The sequence below is a fragment of the Megalops cyprinoides genome, chromosome 5 (assembly GCF_013368585.1).
Source record: "Megalops cyprinoides isolate fMegCyp1 chromosome 5, fMegCyp1.pri, whole genome shotgun sequence".
Classification (NCBI taxonomy): domain Eukaryota; kingdom Metazoa; phylum Chordata; class Actinopteri; order Elopiformes; family Megalopidae; genus Megalops; species Megalops cyprinoides.
The window spans coordinates 41599911-41627500 of record NC_050587.1 but is presented as its reverse complement, the minus strand read 5'-3'; the positions used below and the strand labels follow the sequence as shown (position 1 = coordinate 41627500).

General features: G+C 46.4%; 2 protein-coding genes across 3 annotated transcripts in view; both read right to left on the bottom strand.

The window, feature by feature from the left end:
* Window positions 1–17874, bottom strand: part of tjp2a (tight junction protein 2a (zona occludens 2)) — a 25154-nt gene extending 7280 nt beyond the window's left edge. Inside the window, exons 1-12 of one of the 2 annotated variants that reach the window (XM_036529144.1) lie at window positions 17663–17874; window positions 12095–12218; window positions 7660–7713; window positions 6406–6530; window positions 5346–5448; window positions 4193–4853; window positions 3952–4055; window positions 3579–3732; window positions 2075–2186; window positions 1185–1303; window positions 919–994; window positions 1–129 (exon numbers count right to left, since the gene is read on the bottom strand). The exon at window positions 1–129 is cut by the window's left edge and continues 22 nt beyond it. In XM_036529144.1, coding sequence (XP_036385037.1) covers window positions 1–129; window positions 919–994; window positions 1185–1303; window positions 2075–2186; window positions 3579–3732; window positions 3952–4055; window positions 4193–4853; window positions 5346–5448; window positions 6406–6530; window positions 7660–7704 — 1628 coding nt within the window. In that variant the 5' untranslated portion in view covers window positions 7705–7713; window positions 12095–12218; window positions 17663–17874. The remainder of the gene's footprint in view (window positions 130–918; window positions 995–1184; window positions 1304–2074; window positions 2187–3578; window positions 3733–3951; window positions 4056–4192; window positions 4854–5345; window positions 5449–6405; window positions 6531–7659; window positions 7714–12094; window positions 12219–17662) is intronic. The other variant, XM_036529145.1, reaches the window with a different exon arrangement.
* A 1380-nt stretch (window positions 17875–19254) lies between these two features.
* On the bottom strand, window positions 19255–25382 carry LOC118778335 (GTPase IMAP family member 8-like). Its single transcript, XM_036529835.1, has 6 exons — window positions 25297–25382; window positions 24318–24383; window positions 23508–24197; window positions 22656–23423; window positions 20036–20203; window positions 19255–19740 (listed from the first exon to the last, which is right to left on the bottom strand). Exons 2-6 carry the CDS (start codon window positions 24337–24339, stop codon window positions 19595–19597), a joined length of 1794 nt encoding a protein of 597 aa, XP_036385728.1. The 5' UTR covers window positions 24340–24383; window positions 25297–25382; the 3' UTR covers window positions 19255–19594.
* Window positions 25383–27590: the final 2208 nt, after the last annotated feature.

Here is a 27590-nt window from a genome sequence, read left to right as displayed (position 1 = left end):
CGGAGGCCCTCCTGCTCGGCAGGGCTGCCCTCCTGCAGCCCTGCGATGAAGATGCCCACATCGTTTCCCCCCGCCAGCCGCAGGCCCACACTCTCGCCCTTCTGAAACTTCACCATCGTTGTGTTCGGCCTGCAGGGGGCAGCAGAGGGTCAGTGACAGCCACAGCCTCCTGCCCCTCCAAGCTTCCTAACCCTGCATGCTGTGGCCTACTGCACAGGACAAGAACGAGCAAGCCAGCACTGCTGATGTAACACTGACGCTCTGCTGCTCCTGATCAAACACTGACACTCTGCTGCTCCTGATCAAACACTGACACTCTGCTGCTACTGATCAAACACTGACACTCTGCTGCTCCTGATCAAACACTGACACTCTGCTGCTCCTGATCTAACACTGACACTCTGCTCCTCCTGATCTAACACTGACACTCTGCTGCTCCTGATCTAACACTGACACTCTGCTCCTCCTGATCTAACACTGACACTCTGCTGCTCCTGATCTAACACTGACACTGCCACTCTGCTGCTCCTGATCTAACGCTGACACTCTGCTGCTCCTGATCAAACACTGACACTCTGCTGCTCCTGATCAAACACTGACACTCTGCTGCTCCTGATCTAACACTGACACTGCCACTCTGCTGCTCCTGATCTAACGCTGACACTGACACTCTGCTCCACCTGATCTAACGCTGACACTCTGCTGCTCCTGATCTAACACTGACACTCTGCTCCTCCTGTGTATCAGGGATCAGGACGCTTCTCTTCACCTGGAAGCCAAAGCTTTCCTTTCTCACGCAGGGAGAGTTTCACGCAGGGAATGGCGCCTCTCATTAAAGCAGCTAGAAGTCAAAGCACTTCCACTGAAATTACATTCATCAGCGATTCACAAAGAGGGGTATTAAGGAGCTTCTCACACCCGTATATCTCCAGGTCCTCGGGGCTTGGGCGGAGCAGAACCTTGGGGACAGGCGGGGCAGCGCTGACGATGGCTGCTGGGAGAGAGAGGCTTCAGTGAGGCCTACAGAGACTGAGCCTGAACAAACACACAGACCTGGTGCTACTGTTTGCCTGGGTGCAAACCAGCATATACAGATCATTCTGTCAATTATGTAGGCCTGTAAACCTACAGGTCACTGTTTATAAGCTCTATGGTGCTCAGTCACTGTGCGGCATTATGGGAACCTGGAGGCTCCTCAGAACGTGGCTCCTCCCTCTTCTCAGCAGCAGGCAGGTGCTCCTCGGGCAGTTTGAAAGGAGTTGGCATGGCCCCCATCTTAACCAGCCTGCTGGGGGGGTCGTCCCTGCAACACCCAAACGCTGCAGGTTATACCCAGCATTCTCCTGCCAGTCTATAGCGTGGAGACTGAGTCTCTGCCTGATATGACTGGATTGATGCTTCCGATTCGTCTGCATTGAGCTGCAGTAAGTTTGTTCTCAGATTCAGCTCTGCAACTCTGTACTAACAGCAAAACAGTAAAGACAGTGAGAATAACTAGTGAATGTAACCTCTCTCACAAACATACCAGTAAATGAGAGCACTGCTAGCTAGCAAACATTGGCTACTCTGCCACCTTTCCTTAGCTAACTGGCTAACCAGCCAGCTAACAATGAAAGCAATGTGATGCGGGCAGTTCAGGCAGTTTGGGCAGTAACCGCAGCTCACTGTGAACCCTGATATGAGGCAGTTTGGGACATCCTCTTTCTCACGTTTCTTCCCAGTGGCAAATGAGACAGGATGGGGTGATTGTTTAGCCTCTTTCAAAGACAATATTTCAATAACATTAAGAATTTTGGGTGAACTAGCTAGCTGGCCCTGTTTAAAAATGGTACACCAGAGGTCAACTGGTAACAAAGTAAGTCACACATGCACACATCAGTGTTACTGTTACCCTGCATTCAACCCGCTTGCCATCTAAAGACCCGCTGCGTATCTACACTCTAACAGGTCTGTATTAACATGCATTCCTGAATCCCACACAGCTACAACTTTGCACAAATAAAACATGCTCTGGGGCCTTTGATTTTTCTTGCAGTAGCACCTGATAGGCAGCGATTCACAGTTCTGACATTACCTGGGCTTGTCTCGCAGTCTCTCATTGGAGGAGTGGGAGGACAGGTCAGAGTGGTGCGACTGGCGGTCCTCCTCTGGGGAGTAGGAGCGATACGACTCGATCTCCGAGATGTCTGACGGAGAGGGAGAGAGCCTGTTTCAACTGTCCTGCTCCAGCACACTGCCAGGATTTATACAAAACAGCTCTGTTTCATCAAACAGTTTTTATCCGTAGCTTAGAATCCTAAACAATTCTAAACAAAAAATCTGAATCTTTAAAAACAGTTCTAGAAATAAATTACCACAGTATGGACAATTTGACCACAACATGCAGTTATTTTGTAAAACAGTCAAAACAGCGGGGTGTGTGTTTCTGACAGGTGCTTGTGGGAGAGGGGGACTTGGCACAGAGCAGAGGGCCTGAGCGTGGTAAACACAGACACACACAGGATCCTTTCAATGCAGATTACAGCAGCGACTATCTCATCTACAACTGAGGGATTATGAACTGGGCGAGATTAGACCGACCAAAACACAAGAGCTGCCACAACCACAGATTAAAGTGGGTCATCGTCCACCCACCGGGTGCAGCAAGGCGCAAAAATGGGTCAGCATGGACCTACAGTGCCTGTAGAAAAGGGCCACATGTTTCTATCTCTGTCTTTGTCTTTGTCTTTGTTTGCGCACCACCCCCACCTCTCACAGGCACTTGTTTACAACTCATCTGAAACCTGGCCAAACCGGTCCTGCTGCTCCCCTTATCAGCAGGACCCCCACAGAGAACTCGAGGCACAGGCGCACCCCCAAGGACGGCCCCCAGGTCACCATTTGCCCTCGGACCTGCCCGTATCCTTTGGCCACCAATCAGGGCCTCAACAGGGCCGGGGATACGGGACAAGATAAAGGTGGTAGTGACCTCCCCCACTTCAGTACCGCAACAATATCTGGGAGGTGAAGAACTGGGGAGACCAAGCCTTTGGGGACCAAACATTGTGCTGTTGTTGTGTGCGTCTGTGCCAAAGTAAGTAGTATGCCTAAGTTCAACTGGTTGTAATATAATTGCCTGTAGAGAGAGAGGGGTGTGCATGTTAATTAAGATAGTGTGTCCTTAATGTATAAATGTTTTCATAGCCATTCATGCCTCCAAGCCTGTATGCCGCATGCCTGTTTGTATATTGTACATTCAATGGACCCAACAGTACTGATCATTCTCCCTGCTTACTCTTCGCAGGAAACCACACACACATACACCACAAACCCTCGCATCCATCCATTCAAAATCCCCAATAAACACCTGAACCCGGAACCTGACTCCTGTGTCCTGACCGACACCCCACTGTGATAGCAAATTAGCCTGAACCTAGTACGGGTGAAACTGCCCCCTCAGTTTCAGTTCCTTTACAATACAGTGAACTGCACTCTGGGAAGGCCTTTACAATACAGTGAACTGCACTCTGGGAAGGCCTTTAGGTATACAGAAATACAATAAAGCATTTTGGATGTTGCTAACGCTCTGGGCTCCTCACCGTCAGGTTCCGAGTCGCTGTCGGCCAGCGGTGGGATTCGGATCAGAACCTGCCGGCGGTCCCTCTGCACCAGCAGCTGCAGCTTCCCGCGGGACTTCTCTATCAGCCTCCCCGCGTCTGCCAGGGACAGATTCTCTGTCACCGTCCCGTTAATCTGCAGGACACAACACAGGAGACCAGCGTGACACACCAGCGCGACACACCAGCCTGAGACACACCAGTGTGACACACCAGCGAGACGCACCAGCGTGACACACACAACCCCAGCATGAGACGCAGAACAGCAAACCCTTCCTGCACACCCACATTCACACCCTAACCCTAACCCACCAGCAGAAGATGAGCAAAGCGTCCGCTGCACTGACAGCCCTACCTTGAGAATGATGTCTCCCTCCTGCAGGTTACCCTGTTTGGAGGCCAGGCCCGTGCTGGTCATCTCCTTAATGAAGATCTGACTGCCCAGACGGAGGCCGTACTCTGCAAGCACATCACACACATTACAGCTGTGTCCTCAAAAGATTAACATTATATCATAACCACACTCTAATGACCTGTGTTAAAACTTCTCTCCGATTGGTTGTCTGAGGTGTCCTTCCCTCGGCATGGCCTCTCACCTTCGTTGGGACGGTTCTTCAGCAGGAGAACACTGACTGGTTTCTCCAGCTGCTCACGGTCCCGGTCAGCTGCGCGGGGTGGGGTGGGGGAGGGGGGGTCCTGCAGCTGGTCCCTGCTGTGGCTCCTGACCAGCCGCTCCGGGGGGCGGGGCTCGTACCTCCTGCGCTCGTAGCTGGGGTCTCGGTTGCGCTCGTAGCTGGGGTCACGGCTGTAGCTTCGGGCGGGGCTGGGATCTCTGTCCAGAGTGCGCCCCCTGCTGCCTTCTCTGCGGTAACGCGGCTCGGGGCTGGGGTCTCTGTCCAGAGTGCGCCCCCTGCTGCCATCTCTGCGGTACTCCCTCTCTGGGCTGAGGTCTCGCTCCCTGCTCCTGCCCCTGCTGCGATCTCGACCGTATTCACGGTCGCGGTCATAGTCGCGGCCTCGGTACTCCGGGTCCAGGTAGCCACTGCGCTCTCTCTCCAGGCTGTGGTCACGGGCGGGGCCGTGGGCGGGGTCGCCGGGGTAGCCCCTCCAGCCGGAGTCGGTGTACCCGCTGTGGGCGCTGTACATGCTGTGTCGGTCGTAGTCATCATTGTAGTCTGAGGCATTAAAGACTCGGTCGTCGGGGGAGGGGGCACGTTTCAGAACATTAACCGGAACCTTCCGTGGCCTCTTCACTGTCTGCAGGGGCAGGACGCCGGACAGTAAAGCAATTAAATAAACAGGTCACTTACAGGACATGGCATTACTGCTGCTGAGCAAACGCTCCGCCCCCGAGTGCATTGCCCCAGATCTCCCTGTCTGTATAGGCCTGGGGTGGGGGCAGCATGGTGGGGGCAGTCAGGACAGGGCCTGTTGGGGTGGGGCAGAGCAGGGCAGAGCAGAGGGCAGGGCGGAGAAGAGGGCAGGGTGGAGAAGAGGGCAGGGCGGAGAAGAGGGCGGGGTGGAGAAGAGGGCAGGGCGGAGAAGAGGGCAGGGCGGAGAAGAGGGCAGGGCGGAGAAGAGGGCGGGGTGGAGAAGAGGGCAGGGCGGAGAAGAGGGCAGGGCGGAGAAGAGGGTGGGGTGGAGAAGAGGGCAGGGCGGAGAAGAGGGCAGGGCGGAGAAGAGGGCGGGGTGGAGAAGAGGGCGGGGTGGAGAAGAGGGCGGGGTGGAGAAGAGGCGCAGAATACTCACGATTTTGGCCACTTTCCCACATTTCCTCAGCTGCTGAACAGCGAAAGAATGAGGCACATTGTCCATGGCGGTGGAGTTCACCAGCAACACTCTGTCATTTTCACTGAATGGAGACACAGACACACACACAGACACACACACACACAAACACACACACACAGACACACACACCACACACACCACACACACACCACACACACCACACACACCACACACACCACACACACCACACACACCACACACACACACACACACACACACACACATGTAAAGGCTTCTGCAGGTTACATGCAGTGGCAGCAGAATATGCCATTACATTACATTACATTATCATCACTTAGCAGATATATCCAGAGCAACTTACATAGGTTACTGGATTGCTGCTGAGGCAATTGTGGGTTAAGTACCTTGCCTAAGGATACAGCAGCAGTGTCCCAGTGGGGAATCAAACCAACAACATTTTGGTTACGAGCCCTGCTCCCTACCACTACACTACACTGCTGCTCCTTACCGCAACACCACACTGCTGCTCCCTATCACTACACTACACTGCTGCTCCTTACCGCAACACCACACTGCTGCTCCCTACCACTACACTACACTGCTGCTCCTTACCGCAACACCACACTGCTGCTCCCTACCACTACACTACACTGCTGCTCCTTACCGCAACACCACACTGCTGCTCCCTACCACTACACTACACTGCTGCTCCTTACTGCAACACCACACTGCTGCTCCTTACCACTACACTACACTGCTGCTCCTTACCACTACACTACACTGCTGCTCCTTACAGCTACACCACACTGCTGCCCTGTTCCTTACAGCTACACCACACTGCTGCTCCCTACCACTACACTACACTGCTGCTCCTTACCGCAACACCACACTGCTGCTCCCTACCACTACACCACACTGCTGCTCCTTACCACTACACTACACTGCTGCTCCTTACCGCAACACCACACGGCTGGTAACAGGCTCAGCCTGCTTGTGACCCTCCCCCTAACAGCCCCCCTTGTCTGATTGATTGACAGGTGGTGAGGGAGGCCCTTACAACAGCAGTCCATCGGCGGGGCCCCCCTGCAGCACGTCAGACACGATGATGGACGTCTCCCCACTGTCCGCGTTGGGGTTGTCCCGCCCCCCTGACACTGCCATCCCAAAGCCCATCTTGGGGTCCTTAAGGGGGGAAGAGAGGGGAGAATGGTTTATTAGGGTTAGGGTTAGGGGAGAACGGTCTGGCAAAAACAACCTCTGTTTTCTGTGTCATTGGAATTAAAAAGATGCATTTTAGAAATGCGCTTTGTAAAATACCTTTGAGGCAAAAGATTGATCATTTAGAAGTGTAATTACAGGAATATACATGCATTGAATTGGATGACAATAAAACAGGAAAGGACTTCAGAACAGTGAGTAAGCCCATCAGAAAACAATCCCAAGGGAGGGAAGCACTTTCCTGATGCACAGCAACTCAAACAGGCTGATGATAAAGGCTGGTTTGCCAAACACATTCCCTGGTGGTGATGGTGTGTTTCTGTGAGGTTTCTGCTCTCCTGTGGAATGGTGTGTTTCTGTGAGGTTTCTGCTCTCCCGTGTTTGAGGAATGGTGCGTTTCTGTGAGGTTTCTGCTCTCCCGTGTTTGAGGAATGGTGCGTTTCTGTGAGGTTTCTGCTCTCCCGTGTTTGAAGAATGGTGTGTTTCTTTGAGGTTTCTGCTTTCCTGTGGAATGGTGTGTTTCTGTGAGGCTCAGCGAGATGTTCAGGTGTCACTGTCTGCGCCTCTGTTCTGCCCCCGCAGCCTGCCCCCCCGCACTGCCCTCCTGCTCTCCAGATTACAGCTGCTGATTTGATGAGCGGTGCTGTGATGATTTGATAAGCACCTCCACCCCCCCCAGAAACAATCACAGCTTCATGTCTCTTTCTTCCTGACTGCCCCACATCCAGATGGCTCAGGGATCACATGACAGCACAACTGCCATTCTGAGTGTCACTCACAGTCTCCTCAGAGAAAAACTCACGGAGTCACTCACAGTCTCCTCAGAGAAAAACTCACGGAGTCACTCACAGTCTCCTCAGAGAAAAACTCACGGAGTCACACACAGTCTCCTCAGAGAAAAACTCACGGAGTCACACACAGTCTCCTCAGAGAAAGACTCGAGGAGTCACACACTGGCTGGAATAGGCTGCACACACTGACATAACATTAGACACACACACAGAAAGCTCTATAGAATGAGTGTGCTGTTATGTGCTGTGATGTCCCTGTAACGTCCCTGTAACGGGACGTGGTGCCGAGGAGCAGTACTCACCCGCTGTAGCGTTACAGTGTACTGTTCCCACACGATCTCCTCCATTTCTGGGCTCTGCAGGTAAAGAGGGAGAACAGGTATTAATCATACACAGGGAGTGTGTTTGTAACAGGCAGTAAAATACAGAATGTAATGCGCAGTGACACAGAGGGTGTTACACACACATACACCTTCATTACCAGGATCTAACCTACAGTAAATACAGGGTGTCATCTGTGTCTCCACCCTGGGAGGGTATCACTGATGCAGTCTTTCAGACTGCAAAATTACCAGCAACAAAGCTAAACACAACAGGTAATGATACAGAAGCTGCAGACCTGGAATATGAATGAATACTGGAACACACACAGATGGAGCCATCAGAAGAGTCTGTGCGTGACCCATCAGAGTAGGAGAATCATGCACAGCAGGAGTAAGCAGGAGTTACTGACAATGAACACCCACACTGCTGTAACTAACACTGAACACCCACACCACTGCACACACACTGCTGTAACTAACACTGCTGCAACTAACACTGAACACCCACACCACTGCATCCACACTGCTGTAACTGTAATTGACACTGAACACCCACACCACTGCACACACACTGCTGTAACTAACACTGAACACCCACACCACTGCATCCACACTGCTGTAACTAACACTGCTGTAACTAACACTGAACACCCACACCACTGCATCCACACTGCTGTAACTGTAACTGAACACCCACACCACTGCATCCACACTGCTGTAACTAACACTGCTGTAACTAACACTGAACACCCACACCACTGCATCCGCACTGCTGTAACTGTAACTGACACTGAACACTAACACCACTGCATCCACACTGCTGTAACTGTAACTGACACTGAACACCCACACCACTGCATCCACACTGCTGTAACTAACACTGAACACCCACACCACTGCATCCACACTGCTGTAACTAACACTGCTGTAACTGTAACTGACACTGAACACTAACACCACTGCATCCACACTGCTGTAACTGACGCTGAACACCCACACCACTGCATCCACACTGCTGTAACTGACGCTGAACACCCACACCACTGCATCCACACTGCTGTAACTGACACTGAACACCCACACTGTTGTAACTGATGTTGAACACACGTCTAAGATCAAATTCCCTGGTCTCCGGAGAGCTGGCGTGCTGCAGACAGACAGACAGACAGACAGCGGGACTCACATAGCCCTGCAGAATGCGGATGGTTTTCACTGTGTGCGCCCATTTCCTGTGCAATGACAGCACCGACTTCATGATGGCCGATCTGCCCAACAGCACGGCGCGGTGTCACCATATCTACCGCTCATCTGTCCTGCTGCTGACGTCACGCTAATTCTGATGTCCTACATTCGTCACAAATCCCACAGCGCGTGTGCAGTAATCATTCGGCCCTGAGAGGTGCGCTCTCTCACACACACATTAGTGCTGTCAGGAAACAAACTTCCACAGAAAACTGCTGTTTTTAGACAAACTTATTTTTGTAAGAAGTCAAGAGGAAGAACAAGAAAAAAAAGCCTATCAAGCAAATGCAGGAGCAGCACTGTCTGTGCTGCATAAATCCCTGAACTGGGCCACTGAAATTAAGGATATACTGGTATATCCTTACATCCGTATACTGCTTTCTAATATTAAATATTAAATAATTGCTGCTGTATGTCTGCACTGCAGATGTGGGAGAGGCAGGAGTGTGATCTCAGTCCTCTCTGACGCACACTCACAGACTCAGACACAAGGCTTCACATGGACGCCTGTCAGTAGAGACCTGCCGACTGACAGTACCTCAGAGACAAAGCCCCTCCATGATTTATTAGAAAGAGGATTTGTAGAGCATTAGAGAAGATTTACGCTGCTTTAATCACTGCAGACCCAGACACTGACACCTGAAGGGGTTTTTACAGCCTCCACATCACACATCACCACAATGTCCAATCAACACGCAGGACATGATGGTGTCCAGTGGTGTCTGCACCACTGACACCAGCACAGTCTGCACCACTGACACCACCAGCACAGTCTGCACCACTGACACCACCAGCACAGTCTGCACCACTGACACCACCAGCACAGTCTGCACCACTGACACCAGCAGCACAGTCTGCACTACTGACACCACCAGCACAGTCTGCACCACTGACACCAGCAGCACAGTCTGCACTACTGACACCACCAGCACAGTCTGCACCACTGACACCAGCACAGTCTGCACCACTGACACCAGCAGCACAGTCTGCACCACTGACACCAGCACAGTCTGCACCACTGACACCAGCAGCACAGTCTGCACCACTGACACCACCAGCACAGTCTGCACCACTGACACCAGCACAGTCACTGACTGTGCTCATGCATCAGTGTTAGCTCAGTTTCTGAGGGGCGATTCTCCTGTGAAGGTGTGAGGTCCTGAGCTGTGCGGAGGATCAGATGCACAGACACATTTCCCCCAGAGTACTGAACGAGTCTGTGTGCAACTGCAGGTGAATGTTGTTATTTCATTGGCTTGAACACCTTTAAAACGCACTTCCTGCACAGGCCTTTCCACTGTCCGGCCGCATCACACAGGCCCGCGTCAGCGGATGGTAAGGCGGCAGTGTGGATAAGGAGCAGGACTCGTAACCGAAAGGTGGCCGGTTCGATCCCCGCTGGGACACTGCTGCTGTACCCTTGGGCAAGGTGCTTAACCCACAGTTGCCTCAGTAAATATCCGGCTGTATAAATGGATAACATTGTAAAGAACTATAACCTATGTAAGTCGCTTTGGATAAAAGCGTCTGCCAAATGAATAAATGTAAATGTAAACAGGGAGGGCTTCAACAAACCGTAACAAGAGCTCTACTGACACCTAGTGGTGTTCCAGCGAATTGCAAGGATGAGTCCATATTTCATGTGAAAGTTCCAGCCAGATTTTCATTATTATATGCTTTACAATCAAAGAAATATTTGATATCTTAGTATCTTAACCAGTATTGCATTTGCAACTAATAATTATCATGTTCACAATACAGCACTGAGCGTACAGCATGAGTGTTAAAGTCATGTGATGGAGCACACCTCTCATATTTCCTGTTGTAAGGAAATGGCTGCTTGGTGACTGTATAACTCAACAATTCCTACAGCGCCCCCTTGAGGCACCCCCCCATTTATCCTCTGAGCTCCATGGGGGTCCCCCAGTCTGTAAGGTTGGTTGGTTTTGTTTAGCTGTTTATTCCATCAGCACAGAGGCAACCAGCCACCCAGCCATAGCAACCTGCCACCCAGGCCATAGCAACCTGCCACCCAGGCCATAGCAACCAGCCACCCAGGCCATAGCAACCAGCCACACAGGCCACAGCAACCCGCCACCCAGGCCATAGCAGCCAGCCACTTGGTCCATGTTCTCTAAGTGTTTTACACTCTGTGAAATTTACTCCACTTCACAACCACATTAACAATAAAAGTTTATTGTCACATTATACCACTGCAACCAGAAGCTGACAGTATAGATCCGGCATTCAGAGGGACAGACTCCCGTAATTCAGCGAGTGGTTGTGTGTGAGGGATTCGCTGCTGATCGGCCCTCCTCTGCCCTCTTTAAATGTGCTGTAACTGCAGAGCCAGTGCCACCCGCTGCAGCCGTCTGACAGCACGATCACCCGTAACTGCAATGAAGCACAAACCCAGCAGCCCCCAGACAACACAGGCTAATGGCCCCAGACCAAGCAACCATTTCAGACAGGAGGAGAGAGCATCTCCCTCAGACAGGAGGAGAGAGCATCTCCCTCAGACAGGAGGAGAGAGCATCTCCCTCAGACAGGAGGAGAGAGCATCTCCCTCAGACAGGAGGTGAGAGCATCTCCCTCAGACAGGAGGAGAGTAAGAGTACCTGCCACAGACAGGAGGAAAGTAAGAGTACCTGCCACAGGAGGAAAGTAAGAGTACCTGCCACAGACAGGAGGAAAGTAAGAGTACCTGCCACAGACAGGAGGAGAGTAAGAATACCTGCCACAGACAGGAGGAGAGTAAGAATACCTGCCACAGACAGGAGGAGAGTAAGAGTACCTGCCACAGACAGGAGGAGAGTAAGAATACCTGCCACAGGAGGAAAATAAGAGTACCTGGCACAGGAGGAAAGTAAGAGTACCTGTCACAGGAGGAAAGTAAGAGTACCTGTCACAGGAGGAAAGTAAAAGTACCTGCCACAGGAGGAAAGTAAGAGTACCTGTCACAGGAGGAAAGTAAGAGTACCTGTCACAGGAGGAAAGTAAGAGTACCTGCCACAGACAGGAGGAAAGTAAGAGTACCTGCCACAGGAGGAAAGTAAGAGTACCTGCCACAGACAGGAGGAAAGTAAGAGTACCTGTCACAGCAGTAAAGTTACAGCACCTCCCTTGTCTGGCAGTGAGGTAAGAGAACCAGGTAGGAGTACGATAGGAGTACCTGTTTCAGCTGGGAGTAGCTGGGCACTGAGAGGCGTCTGAGGCACAAGTACTGGGCTTCTGAAGTCCAACAGAACCGGTCCCAGGAGCAGCTGGACCGGAACAAGTCTGCAGTGGACTGCTCCCTGCAGGCAGGCAGAAAAAGCACAGCTGAGTTTCCAAGAAACACTGCAAATAACTACTCCTCATTACTCCAGAATTACCACACAGACACACAGACATGCACACAAACATACATGTACACAAAAACACAAACACACACACACAGACACATGCACACAGATGCACAAGTCTATAGGTGCTCCACAGTACTTCTATAGTCACCTTTAATCTTCACGCATTCATAGAGAAGAGGAATTACATAACAGAAATTGTGACAGAAATTAGTCTGTTTCCCCCAAACTGAGAGAATTACAGGCTACATGCAGGCTGAGACCGCCCCCCCCCCCCCCCCCCCCCCCCCCATTATAATCTCCTCCGTACAGCATCATCATCATCATCATCATCATCATCAGAGCTCCTCTGCTCATTCCAGCAGCTGCTAACATAAAGCTCATCTGTACAATCCCACTCTCCCCTTTCCTGTACATCACATCTTCATCTTAACCATCTTCTACAGAAATGTGCCTCATATAACCTCACTGCAGGGAAAACGGTAACAGGCATATTTCTGAGATTGCAAACACAGGCCACCCTGCAAAAGGAGCTTTGACATTTTAAGCTGTTTGGAAAGCTGAACACAGTAACATCCTGCGATTAACACTTCCACAAGCGTTCTACTGCCTCACACAAGGGCTTAACCAATCACAGCCAGGTTCAGTTGGGGCTGGGTTCAATCACAGCAGGATTCACACAATCAGTCTCTTTGTGCTTGTTAGTCTCCTGCTCATACAAAGACACAAGCGTAAAAGCGTCATCCTGAACCAGCTCCTTGGGCTGGGCTGTGATTGGACATGACCCAGAATGAAGCAGGCTGTGATTGGGTGAGACCCTGCATGAAGCCTATTAGCAACACAGAAACAAACCCTATAGAAGCACTACTGTATCACACACTCACAGCATTAATACACTACTCTACTGTACCACATACTTACAGCATTACTACACTACTCTATTGTACCACATACTTACAGCATTACTACACTACTCTACTGTACACATACTCACAGCATTACTACACTACTCTACTGTACACATACCCACAGCATTACTACACTACTCTACTGTACCACACACTCACAGCACTACTACACTACTCTACTGTACCACATACTTACAGCATTACTACACTACTCTACTGTACCATATACTCACAGCATTACTACACTACTCTACTGTACCACACACTCACAGCATTACTACACTACTCTACTGTACCACACACTCCCAGCGTTACTACACTACTCTACTGTACCATATACTCACAGCATTACTACACTACTCTACTGTACCACACACTCACAGCATTACTACACTACTCTACTGTACCACATACTCACAGCATTACTACACTACTCTACTGTACCACATACTCACAGCATTACTACACTACTCCACTGTACCACAGTCCCGCAGTGTCACCGCTCCGCACAGCGCACTGCTGACACGCCGTGTCACACTCACCCCATCGGCCTCCACAGCTTCCTGCCCGGCGGGAGCAGGTCCCTCTTGTTCAGAGGAGTGATTCCGATGGCCGCCTGCATGATGGTTATGAATTTCTTATATTTCATTGTGGAGTGGCGTGTAACTCCATCCACGGACACACAGCATGTGCACGAGTCGAGCCCGCATGCTCACATGCCCACCTCACCCCCTCTGACAAAAGCAGTATCCATGTGTGGATCTGAGTCTTACATAACGGTGCGGATCTCTGAGCATTTTACACTAATGAAACGCTGTGGCACTAATCCCTGCCAGATAAAGCCCATTCCCACATTCTGCATAATCCTCCAACCACTCAACCCTTCCCACTCTGTCCCGCAGACACCACTGCTCAAACCCCTGAAGAGCAGAATGGTCACCCCTAAACTTCAGGAGGTGCACCCCACCCCAGCAGTGCTCCTCCGGCGGGAGGGACATTCTCAGAGAGTAAACACGGAGGTTTGGAAGAACGGCAGGGACACAGGGCCAGGCGATCTCCACACATCAAATGATATCCCAGCAGCAGCTTGCGGGGTGGATTAGGTCCTGTGTGGTTTCCAGTATCAGAGAGCCGGGATTTCACTGCCAAACCCGGGAGTATATTAATCCCTGAGCACTCCAAAGGGCCAAGAGTCCAGAAGCTTATAAATAACAATCTCTATTTTTGCCATGTTAGGTAACGCATGTGCCTTTTACACCACAGAATAACAGCATGTGTGTGCACATGCTCTGTATCTGTGTGTGTGTGTGTATACTGTATCTCTGTGCTGTATTTGTGTGTGTGTATACTGTATTGCTGTGCTGTATCTGTGTGTGTGTGTGTGTGTGTGTGTGTGTGTGTGTGTGTGTATACTGTATCTCTGTGCTGTATTTGTGTGTGTGTGTGTGTGTACATACGCTGCATATGTGTGTGTGTGTGTACATACTGAATCACTGTGCTGTATCCATGTGTGTGTGCGTACACTGTATCTCTGTGCTGTATTAGTGTGCTGTATCTGTGTGTGTATATACTGTATCTCTGACATTGCGCACAGTTTCTGAAGTGCAGTTCCCATAATGCCTTTGATGAATAAGCAGCATGTTGAGTCTTGCCCCGCCCGTTTCAGAAACACAGACTCATATGCTGCTCATGCTGTCTCCCTATTACGCAATGTGCAAACACATTCTGGAACATGCCGTGGGTTTCAGTACACACACACCCTCACGCAGCATGGGCATCTATGCGTGTATGTGCATATGTATCAGTATGTGTGTGAATGTATTTAGATATGTATGCATGTATCTATATGTGTGTATGTATATGAATATGTATGTGTGTGTGTGGCCCTGGTCTCTGTTACTAATATACAAATCACACTGCATCTCATATCAATTAAAAAACATTCTTGATGCTTCTATCCTGTGGCTTCATTGTTATACAATTTGGTTGTAGCAACTGTGTTTGTTTTAACCAAAGGATAGGTAGATAAGGTGCTCCTGTAATTATTTAATTATTAGCAAACAAGTGATCCACAGAGGTGTTCATCTTTATTGATTAGGACCAATTAGTCATTCAACAGAGCACAAAGTAATTAAGCATCTAACTGAGCAAATTAAGCCTAATTTAGATGGAAGACCCCCCAGGTCCAGGCCTGAGAAACTGCTTAGATCCACTCGGACTCCGCCCCGTACAGACACTCCTTGCTGTGGAGGGACTGCTCTCTGACACGTTTTTGTCATGCAGCAGTATCAGGGGTAACAGCTGTTCACTTGCTGGGGTAAAAAATATTCATTGGGCAAGGAAGACTGGACTGGCAAATTCAGCATTTCAGCTTGCTAAAAGCTCGTTTTCTGCGAGTCCCCTGTCCACTCTAAGGTAAGCACATCAGCAGCTGTGTAACGTTAGGGGTCACACTGGGTTCTGTGACCAATCATCCCTAAGCTCTTTCCAGTAACTAGCTCTCTGCCAGTGGGAGAGGGGTAAACCGGCTGTTGTCAAAACACTTTAAGGTGCAGTTTTCTCCCTCCTGGCCCCTCCGAGCCGGAAAATTCCATCCTGTTTCTCAGCCCCTGGGCTGCGAATTGCAAACCTCTCTGCCGATCATCAGCGCATGTAGCAACGAGTGACAGTTAATCAAACAACGGAACCTACAGAACTTCACACGTGTAACAAGCCACCTTTATTATAGCTAACTCAGCTAACTTAGTTACAGTCGAGCTCGATTGGTTAACTGAATCAGCAAGCCAGCAAGGTGTGTATTAGAGAGAAAAGTTTAACCGACTTGGATTCCCACAAAGCCAGAGACTGAGCCTGTAGACGCTGCTCACTGAGGCGCCTAATGCAGTAAAAAACTATTTTTGCAGTAAATTACATTACATTACATTATTTAGCAGACACTCTTACCCAGAGTGACTTACATAGGTTACAGCTCTTTACAATGTTATCCATTTATACAGCTGGATATTTACTGAGACAACTGTGGGTCAAGTACCTTGCCCAAGGGTACAGCAGCAGTGTCCCAGCTGGGGATCGAACCGGCAACCTTTCGGTTACGAGTCCTGCTCCTTAACCACCATGCTACCCTGCTGCCCCCATTGGTGCTGGTGTCAGCTTCAGCTCTCCAGCTATGCATTTACAGCACATAGCATACACAGCAATGCATGTCTGAAACAAATACCAAGCTAGTTAATGTAACCGCCATCACTGAAGTTACCTGACAGCAATTGCCAGTAGGCCTATGCGAAATAAGTTCATTGCTAGCTAGCTAACACTCAGCTGGCTTCCCTTAGCTAACAAAAATGTCTGCTGGAAAATGCAGTTTCTAGCATGATTATGCTTCTCGCTGAAGCAGGGGGATGCAGGCAGGTCAGGCAGAGGCAGTGACAGCGGCTTGCTGTCGACCCTGATATCACACTTCAGTTTGGAATCACACATCCCATCGGCTGGGAGATGACAGGGTGAGTGCAGATAGGTGCTTTTTAAGGAAAACAATTCAAGAACATTCAGCATTTTTACTAGAGTCTGGACAATTCCAGGAAACAACCTGGAAAGCCACAACTCGGGAACTCGGGTAGGGGGAGAATGAGCGGGAAAGTAAAAACACAGGTGATCAAGCAATGACAGCCGTCACTTTTTACACACTTTATATTATACAAAACAAGCAAAAATCCTTAATGCTGAACCCTGACTGGGAAATTTGGCTTTATATGTGATGGTTAAATTTCTGATTTATACTTCTACAATAAGGTGAAAAAGAAAATTGTGCTTCAACTATGCTTTTAGCAAAAAAAAGTGAGACAGAGGAAAGTTCAAACACTGAAATTGTGCACTAAAGTTAAAAGTGGAACAGCTATGCTTCATTTCAGTGAAATCGGAACATTTTTTTTACTCCTCGCAGAATGGCAGTTTCAATGCTCGTTGGTGTCAGCTCAAATAAATATGATCAAGCAAGTGATTTCAGCATCCGCCAAACTCACAACAATGTGTAGCAAAAATATAACATTTGTTTACCATTATTCCTATTGAGAACGGTGCATTGTGGTCAATATTTCTCAGGCTGAAAACCTCCGCAAGTGGTCTTTCGAAGGGACCACAAGACAGGGCACGTCCATCGCACGGCGGGGGACGCGCCCTGACTGAGTGTGCACAGACTCCACTGCAGGGCCGGACGGCAGCGCTTTAAATCACTGACCCACTACAGCCTCGAAACGGGCTGAACCAATAACACCAAGCACAAAGCACAAGTGACCTAAAGTTCCGACGCCAATCCGGGTAGTATCCTGCTGTAAGTAATTTTTGTTTTTAAATGAGGAAAATTCGTGTCGTTTGGAAAGTAAACCGCACCCCTGCGAGAAAGGACAACAAGCCGCGGAAGTTTGCCTGGGAGCTGTTTTTCTTCTCAGTCGCAAAGTAATACATGCAGGTGAAACATTAACACGGCAAACTCACCCTACAGAGAGTGTCTGCTACTCCTCCGATGGAAAGGTATATGTTAGTAAATATTCAGGAGTAGATCCACAGCGAACAGGGCGACAGTTCTAGAAAAAAGTACAAAGACTTTCAGACATTCCCAGGTTTCCTGGATCGTGCAGGTAAGGGCGTGTCCAGGTGTAGGCAGGTCTACATGCGTGGTGTTTACCACGTGATCACACGGTTGCGTTTCACCGGTTTCGTATTGGTGCAATATTGTTGTGTCACATATTTATGGATATTTACACTGTTACTAAATATTATGTAAACGTCTTGTAATAGTTCATGGAGGCGTCGAAAGCGATACCATGCTTCGTCATAAACTCTGGTTGTGGCGAAACAAAGGAAGCGATGCTTCCGCGAATCTCAGGTCGGCGGTTTTTGGTTTTTAACATGTGTTCTTTACATTTTGCATTGGACACCGAACTCATTCTGATCTGTACGCGTTGGCTGCTGAGTGATCATCACAAGGGCTGTTGTATTTAAACCAGGCTGTCAGGCACCAGGTGAAACCGGTTCCACCTGTTCCGCCGGGCGGCTGGCGACGCGGCGCTGTCCCGGGCAGAGCGCATTGTACGGTCTGAGCGCAGTGGAGCCGTGTTACAGTTACACACGGGCACACGCAATTCTCTCAATATTGCAGTATTTTTCATGTTTTATTATTTTTTTTACTGATCAAAAGTTGTTAACAGAAATAAATAAACGAAGAGTATATCTTGCATACGTATTTAAAAATACATTAATGTGGCCATAACACATTTAAAAAATATATTGAAAAATATAACTCCCCTTAACTAGTACTGTCAATAATAGTCATAACAAAACCGTATTTATGTAGCACTTTTCACACAAGGATTGCTCTAAGTGCTTTACAGATAACAAACAAATCTGCAGTAATAAACAAGCCTTGCAGTGCTCAGTGCTAGCCCTATAGTACTTAATTATGCTCTAAACTATGCTAGCCCTATAGTACTTAATTATGCTCTAAACTATGCTAGCCCTATAGTACTTAATTATGCTCTAAACTGTGCTAGCCCTATAGTACTTAATTATGCTCTAAACTGTGCTAGCCCTATAGTACTTAATTATGCTCTAAACTATGCTAGCCCTATAGTACTTAATTATGCTCTAAACTATGCTAGCCATATAGTACTTAATTATGCTCTAAACTGTGCTAGCCCTATAGTACTTAATTATGCTGACTCTAGACTGTGCCTGCTTTGTCAGTTTCTGTAAGAACTGGTTATCCTCTTGTTTTTAATTTAATTAAGTTGTAATTTCTCTATTTTTTGTGTTTATCTGGAAAGCACTTTATGCACATAATGTTTGAGAAACACTTTATAAACGATTCATTTGAAATATTATTTGAGAAAGACAGGAATATTAACCCCTTAAAAACCAAAGCAATACATGCAGTAAAGGTCCACATAAAATTGAAACATTGAGAAATTCAGTTTAAAATTTGACACTAAATATTTACACAAATGATTTATACATTAGTATTCCAAAGATAAAATAACAGGCATTGACAGTACTGTATATTACTGTGGTAAAATGTAATGCAGGTTTAAAAGGATATTTACAGTATTTACAAGATTAATAATGCCTTAAACACTAAACTGAAGGTGTTATGAAGGCTATTTACAGCTGTCCTCAGAGTTCAGGGTGACAGGGAATCAGCAGCTCTGCTGGGTGTTCAGGGGTTAAACCATGTAAGACCTTAAAACTAACTTAACTAACTGGAAACTAAGGGGGCAGGTCCAGAAGACCAGTGTAGAGAGGCGGGGATGAGAGTGGATCTTATGTGAGAACTCTTTCTGAGTCAGGGGATGATTATTGGGGGAAAATGTTTTATAAATGAAGAGATGCCTGTAAAATAGGCCCTTGCAGATTTCCTCACAGCTTTGGGCATCACTCCTTGATGCTGTATAAACTATATACAGAACCCATTCCCGAATCTGCCCCCGAACTCCTGACAGAACTCATGGATGCAGACTTATTCCCAGCTCTCAGTCTGTCACTGTGGTCTTCTGATGAGCCTGGAGTCTCTTCCGTCACTACAAAACACCACATATTACTACCAGAGTGGCATCACAGGAAAACAATACACATTAGGAGGAATAGATATTAGTAGGACAGAAAAGTTCAAACTAACCAACATGCACAACACTAATCTCCAATAATACCATGTGACAAACATTCTGAAGTTGTGTTGTGAAGTCATGGGAATTTACAGTATCTACAGAGCAGAGCTGGCCCTGCTACAGAGTCTCGAACTGACATTCCTGGATTTCACTGACCTGCTCAGAAAGTTGAGGTGAGAGAAGTGACCTCTGTATTAATCACACTTACTGTTGATATCGCAGTCCACGCTACGACATTTCCTGACAGGCAGGAAAGATGTGTCAGAAGCTCCGCCCAGCTCCTCCATGATTTCTGTGACCTTCTCTTTAATCTCTCTCTCTCTCTGGATGAGTGCTCCTCTGTCTGTCTGCCCACAACTGCTGATTTTTTCACTCACTGATGATAAAACGAGAAAAAACAGATTGTACAGACTGCGTACCCCACTGATACAGAATATGCCTGTTTATTAGGATCTCACAACAGGTCCAGACCCAAACGGCGTTCCCTGCTTCACACAGCTACTGGTCCAGGAGGGAATGGTAGGAGTGTATGGCAGCTGCCTGGGTCAAAACGCTTACATTTTTATGTTTGATTAAGATAATGACCAATGAAAAACATTTTCTTATACTGTCCAATCACACATAATTTTCTAATTTAGCATGTAAAATAAATGATTTCTTTATCTTACAATATGTCTTTCTCAATCAGTGTATTTTACCTGTATTTTGTTTCATGAACTTTTGTCCTTGATTACAGAATGGTAGTTTTTTAATTTGAATGTAGGTTTAACATTAGCTTGTACATTATCATTTGATATTTAACGTTAACTAAATTTAAATTGTCTAGTGTTAAAACCCACTTTCAGATGTTTTTCAACGTTAAAGCAAAAAGTCTGGGCATTCTCTCCACATGTCACACTTCTGCCATTTCCATGGTTTTGTGTCATTTTTTGGAGGGGCTCTTGTTTCACTGGAGTGATGGCAGCAGGGAGTGATGAATGAATGAATGAATGAATGAATGAATGAATGAAATGAATTCATCCGCTCCTCTCTTCCTCTTCAGCTCTGCACTAGTGATGCACATTTTGATTCTTTTTACTGAACTGAATGATTTTGTTCACTTTAGTATGAGGATTCTTTCACTGATCTGTCCAGTAAATCATGTGAAACTAATGTGAAATACTAAAATAATGGGGGAAAAACACATATCATACAGCAGATGTTTTTGCTTTCAAAGTTGCAGAAAGTACTTAAGTGACACCACTGAAAAGTAAACAGATACCTACAGACTTAGGTTAAAAAAAGGTCTCAGCATTCACTAAAAAATAGTATAACCATCAATACTTATTTTCAGAAACATCTACTATCATCATTAGGTAGGGTAAACTATATCTAGACAATAATAAATAAAAATATCTTTCAGTGCTCCCATCTCGGAATCTTTTAATTTTCTCTATTGACTTTGTTTAGCTCAGTCTGAATGTGAACTATACCAACAAAGTCAGATGAGGGAGAAAAAGGCCTGCTCAATAAAGATAATGTTCTAGCTAGCAGCTGACGACCGTGCGTTGCCAGTTTGCCCTGTGGTCAGAGAGGGAAACACTGAACAAAATGAGGGAGATTCACTGATTTACTGAAAGACTGAATGAGCTGGAAGAACTGAACGAATCAGCAGGGCCTCAATTACCTGAAAGAACTGGAGGAATGAATGAACTGCAGGCAGTGAATGAGAATTGTTCAGTGATTGGGAGCATTTATGTTCAATGACCACTAGTTCTGATATGTTGCCTGGACAGCAGCCCACCCCAGTGTAACTTTTCCTGCACTCATGGTCAGTTTTTTTTGCCCACCAAAATGGGGCCAAACAAAAACACATTTCTAAAGATATTGTTTCAAAGTTGTAAAAAGACGTCTCATTAAGGTTTAATTTGGGCTTGTTTTGCATGGCAGCATAGTCTATCGTGGTGATCTAATCGGAAAAGGTTTGGGTGGGCGGAGCCTGCACAGGCATCATAACACCCAGAGTATAACTGGAGTATAAGTGCCAGTTGCAGCAGGCAGGTTGTTACACTGTTTTCTGGCATATTCTGGGAGCTTGGATCAGTTAATGTACTTTAAATGGCTTTTTTTGTTTCACTGTTGTCTGCTGTATGCGTAAACAGCATGATATGGTGTATTTGCTAGAAGTATTGCATGATGGATGTATTATAAATCACATTATTTGTCATTATTATGGGTCTGGACTATGTTTATTTATCTTTTCTTCTTCTTTTTATGCTGTTATTTTGTGTTCTTGCACAGGCAGATACTCCTTGACTGTGATTTGAGGAGAAGATGAAAATACCAGCTTTGGGACCCAAAACAGGTAATGTAAATTAGTAAGCTTAATTTAAGTTAGCAAGATAGGCATCTGTTTTCTTAACAAACGTAGTCATACAAACATAACAACATCATTTCATCATTATCCACATAGCCCGCTACTACATGTGTACATATTATATATGTGTATTTGTGTGTGGCTTCCTTGCAAAACAATAGGCTACACTGGTCAAGATATTAGATTGGCTCCCATATTTTACTTGATAAATAAACAAACTACATTAGACAATATGATTGGACAGTATGAAAGGACATTGTGAGACAAAATGATGCTTATTAGTAATTATCTTGCACATTCTTCAATAGGGAAGATGTAAGTGTTTACTCATTTTGACCTAAACAGCCTGCCATAGGAGTCCCACCCTGTAGTAACCTATGAAACAATTACTCAAATATGTAAATACATTCTCTCTGAGTTTAGGTTAGCAACACCAAAACTGAAGTACAGTACAGTACTCAATCGCACTTACTGCGTGGGGGAAGTCCTTCCATGCTGTGGCACTTTCTGACTGGCCGTGCAGATGAATCCAGATCTTCAGCTAACTCTTTCAGCAGCTTTTTAATTTTCTCATCCATTTTGTTTCTCTTACGTAATTCCTCCTTTAACCGATCACATTCTTCTTCAACCTCCTGGTATGACTCTATAATGAAAGGCCAGCCACTGTTTCCTGCCACCATCTCCTCTATCTTCTCCAGCAGCTCTGTGACCTGAGTGCCATCACTACTGCTCTTATTGCCAAGAACATGATACCTGTTCCCGCACTTCTCTATAACCCACTGGAGGGCCTCCCCTTCAGTCTCAATGTGCTGCTCAATGGTTGTGTTTCCTAGACAGTCTCCTCCAGTAAACAGCACTATAGTGTGTCTCCAGGCTGTCTTACTGAGAAGCTCCAGGTGTTCCTGCACTGATCTCCTGTATGTTTCTTGAAATGATATAAGAGCAGGAATAACCAGAAGGAGAGCGTGGGGTTCTGGGGGACACAGAGACACACTGCGCACAATCTCCTGTTTAACCAGCTCTGTATTTTCTTGTACAGAATAATTTATCCACCAGCCTGGTGTGTCGACCACAGTGACCTGCCTCCCAGCTACTTTGCCCTGTCTCTTCACACACTCTGCAGTACGTCTTCTCTGAGAAAATATGTCTCTGCCCAGGATGGTATTTCCTGCTGAGCTCTTCCCACTTGCTCTCCCCCCCAGAAGCACAATCCTCAGCTCTGAGAGACAGTGCATCTCCCCTGTCAGAAAGAAAGAATCTAATTTTACTCCTCACAGAATGTTAAAAGTTGATCTTAAAAGAAAATCGAAACAAATGAACTCACCTTTAAAGAGCACTCTGAGTTTCTCTCTCTGCTTTTGCATCTTCATCAGCCTCTGTTTTGCTTTCTCTTCCACTGCCTGTCTATGGTCTTCCACCCCCTGTAAAATCTGTTGATCAATTTTATAATGACAGTTACTGTTTCCTGCCACCATTTCTGCTATCTTCTCCAGCAGCTGTGTGACCTGAGTGATGTCACCTCCATTCTTGTTGTTGAGAACATGATATCTGTTTCCACATTTCTCCAAAACCCACTGTAGGGCCTCCCCTGATCTTTCAATGTGGTGGTTAATGGTTGTGTCTCCTGGATAATTGCCTTTGGTGACCAGTACTATCGTGTGTCTCCAGACTCTGTCAGGGAGAAGCTCCAGGTGTTCCTCCACTGATCTCCTGTTGGTCTCTGTGAATGTAACTTGCATACTAATGACCAGCAGGAGAGCGTGGGGTCCTGGGGGACACAGAGACACACTGCGCACAATCTCCTGTTTATCCAATTGTCGTGTGTGCTTTGTAGAAAACTTCCTCCACCAGCCTGGTGTGTCGACCACCGTGACCTGCCTCCCAGCTACTTCACCCTGTCGCTTCACACACTCTGCAGTACGTCTTTCAGGATCAAACTCCTCTCTGCCCAGGATGGTGTTTCCTGCTGAACTCTTCCCAGCCCGGCTCTCCCCCAGCAGCACGATCCTCAGCTCTGAGATAGGGTGTGTCAAATATCAAAGCAAAAAATATGTTACATATTTTCCAGTATGGACTGACAGTAATCCATTAGATTGAACACGTGTTTGGTGATTGAGAGAGAAGCAGAGCTCACCTGACTGGGAGGTTGTGGCCATCTTTCTCTCTCCCTCTCTCTGATTTCAGCCAATACAGCTTTCACCTGTCATATGAGAATATGACATGTTTAATGGCATGTTTAATATTGTGGAGTAAAGAAAAGCTCGTTACCTTTCCCCTCGTTAGCAGTTAAGCTTCTGATACCACACTGGTGCATACTTCAGGCTGTTGTGTGTATGAATATGCTTGTAAAAGTCTTGCTCTTTGAGAGAACCAGGCTCGGCTCCTGCAGAAAATATGGAGGAGTGCAATAGGCAATCCATGCACGAGGTGTCATACCTTCCAAAAAACATAATAAATGCTGTGTAGACATTGGGATGTAAGGAGACAACTGGGGGGTGCACAGAGGTCCGTCTGCAATGCACCCCTAAGCACCCCCATAGTGCTAGCTCTGACCTGAACCCTCCCTGAGCTACTGCTGCAGAAAGAGGAGATCACCAGGACCTCCTGTTTGAGTGAGTGAATAACAATACTGTATCCTTACAGTAAGAGAGGGATTTGTGAGAATCTGTGACCTGGGACAAGGTAAAACTGGCCAGGTACAGGCATGAGGTGGAGAGCACAAATAGAGTATAGATGATCCCAGACCAAAATCCAAATCACCACTGATCCAGTTTTTCATTGCAATTTCATAGCAAATCACAGAAACAATGACTGTGAAACAGGAATGCAGTTTTTAGAAAGAAAGGGTGTATAGTGACACTATTCACTGCTCCATTACACAAAACCCAGGAGTCTGATTCCCAGTGAAAATGAACAAAACATGTCTAGACTTAAGTTCCAGTATTTATGGAAATCTGTGTACTTCATAGCAACATGGAAACATTGTTGTCAAAAAGAACTACGTGATTATGGAAAAGCAGTCCAACTCCTATCAAACATAAGAATGAGACTGATACCTGTCTGAGTAGTTTGCTGAAGTAGATCACAGGACATCTCTGTTTGTTCAAACTTACCTCGTAGAGGTCCAAAACGAAAAGTCTTCGTAAACATTCAGCTTAAGGTCATATGTGAACGGGAGGACAGTTTTAGAAAATAAAGACTTTTAGTACTTCAAACTTCCTGGATGCCACAGGTAGTGGGCGTCATCCTTTACTTAGTCTCTCCTGTCAGGCTTCACTGGCAGGGCTGCATGATTAGAGACTCCTCCCATGATGACCTCAGGTAATCCTGTCCTACTTGTTTCCGTAGGAACAAGGAACAAATGCTTGCCAAACAGCAAAGCTAGATGGAGCAGACATGCAGCAGGTAAACCTCTGGCATTCTGAGGTGTCCTTTTGAGCAGTTCCCATATCATGTGGTACCAAAAGACAAAACCTTTTCAGCATAAAAAAAGGAAAGGTTACACACACATAGTAAGTTCATATTCTTTATATACCTGTACACCTTTAAAAATAGGTCTGCCATTCAAACAGTTGATATGAAAATGAAGCCACCTTTCTATTAATTAAACACATAATTTAGCCACTTGCTCTAGGATTGTCTTGGTCTTTATCCTGCAAACTTTGAGAGGCAGACAAGTCTTTAAATTTTAGGTTTGCTTCCCTTGCAGAATATAAGATAGTTCTGCACTGGACCCTTTCTGTCCATCAGTAACGGACATGGAGTCTTTCCATCCTCAGGCATCATTCGAAATCCAGCTTTCTACTGCTTCCAATGTCTCATTTTAAATCCCAACAGACCTTGGATTTGGAGCACATAAAATTCCCTTCTTCACCATCATTCTTGCCTGTCTAACACAAATTCTGAAGCTTGGAACACTTCCATTATTTCTCATGGTCCAGATTTTGGCAAAAGAGAACTTAACCCTCCTTGGTGTACAAGACAGAATTTTATTTTAACTGGCCAGTCTCACCAAATGGTGGTAACTCATCTGCTTAGGGTTAGGGTAACTCATCCATTTTTCTCTCACAGCAATTTCCACTTTCCGGAGCTTTACTTTGCTGTAGACTCTCCAGTGATAGATAAGCATTCATTACATTTTTAAGCGCTGATTGTTATTTGACTGTCACTGTGGCTTGTCTAGGTCCAGCTGATTATTATTCCTTACAGAAATTCATTGAAACTTTGTACAGTTTCAGGAAAGTTTTTACGCATGGCCACACTAAAATTATTTCATGTCAGGCAAAATACAATCTCCTCTGATATATACTATAGGTGTCCTAAAATGTTGATAAGTAGCTGAGTTGATAAATAGCTGGCCCAACATAAATTATCCACTTAAGCATATTTAAATTGCTACTCTGATTACAAAAGGTAATTATTGTCAAGTTGGCATTTGCTCAGATCTTACATGTGAGCACATCAACAAGAACATATAATTTGCATATCAAATTTTGATATGTCTATTTCAGTTGCTAAAAATACTATTTTTGGGCAAACTTCAATAAAACATGTTGTTCTGTGCAATAGCCAGTTTTGATTTGTTTATCACAAAGCATCTGAACAAGATGCAGCGAATAAGAAGTCAGCTTCAGGGGCAGTACAATGACAGCCTAGCAGTGCTGAAAGCAGTACGATTCTGTCAGCCCCTAATTCAGTGAACTAGCATATGCATCTCAGTTTTAATCATTCTTGGCAGGTGTATGGAATTACACATGCAAATGTGCTTGACAGCGATCTCCTTTTATTTTTAGGATATTTGGACATTTCGTCTGTGAGCTTAATGTCCAGGCCAATAAACACGTTCACTGTGTTAGCACAGTCACTGCCAAAATAAAACAGATTCCACACGCACGACACATCATTACAGCAAACAAAAAACTGCAATGTTAATTATTCACCAGTAGATGGCAAAAGGAAAGCAGCAATATTGTGTTCCTGCTGGAAGGAAGAAATTAATGGTGTGAAAACCAAAATGACTTCCAAAGAACTGAAGTAAATGAACACAACAGCAATCCGCATACATGGTTTCATTTTATACACAGTGTTTAATGTTTTTCTGTAATGACAACATTTCTTTACAGAAAATTAAGTATTTTCATCCTTTACAGATATCATAAGTCATGGATTTAAAGATACTTTGATAATTTAAAGATACATCAGTTACATTAGTGAATCCCATTAATCTGGCTGCAGTGGGACACGATGCAATAGCAGAAGCAGTGATAGTTTCACATCATAGCTCACAGCTGCCCCCTCAGGTGGCACAGTGCATAACGGCTACATTGCGCTCACTGTAAGCAAGCAGCTAAAGCTACAACAAAGCAGGTGAGATAATGTTCCTTTATCTGGGAAAGAACACTTTGGA

Bases quoted from the DNA above. Each gene is read 5' to 3' on its own strand.
- LOC118778335 (XM_036529835.1), bottom strand. From the start codon at position 24,339: ATGGCCACAACCTCCCAGTCAG. The intron at 24,198-24,317 runs GTGAGCTCTGCT...ACCCTATCTCAG, and splicing joins GGCCACAACCTCCCAGTCAG to AGCTGAGGATCGTGCTGCTG. The intron at 19,741-20,035 runs GTAAGTGTGATT...GGTGTTTTGTAG, and splicing joins CGTGGACTGCGATATCAACA to TGACGGAAGAGACTCCAGGC.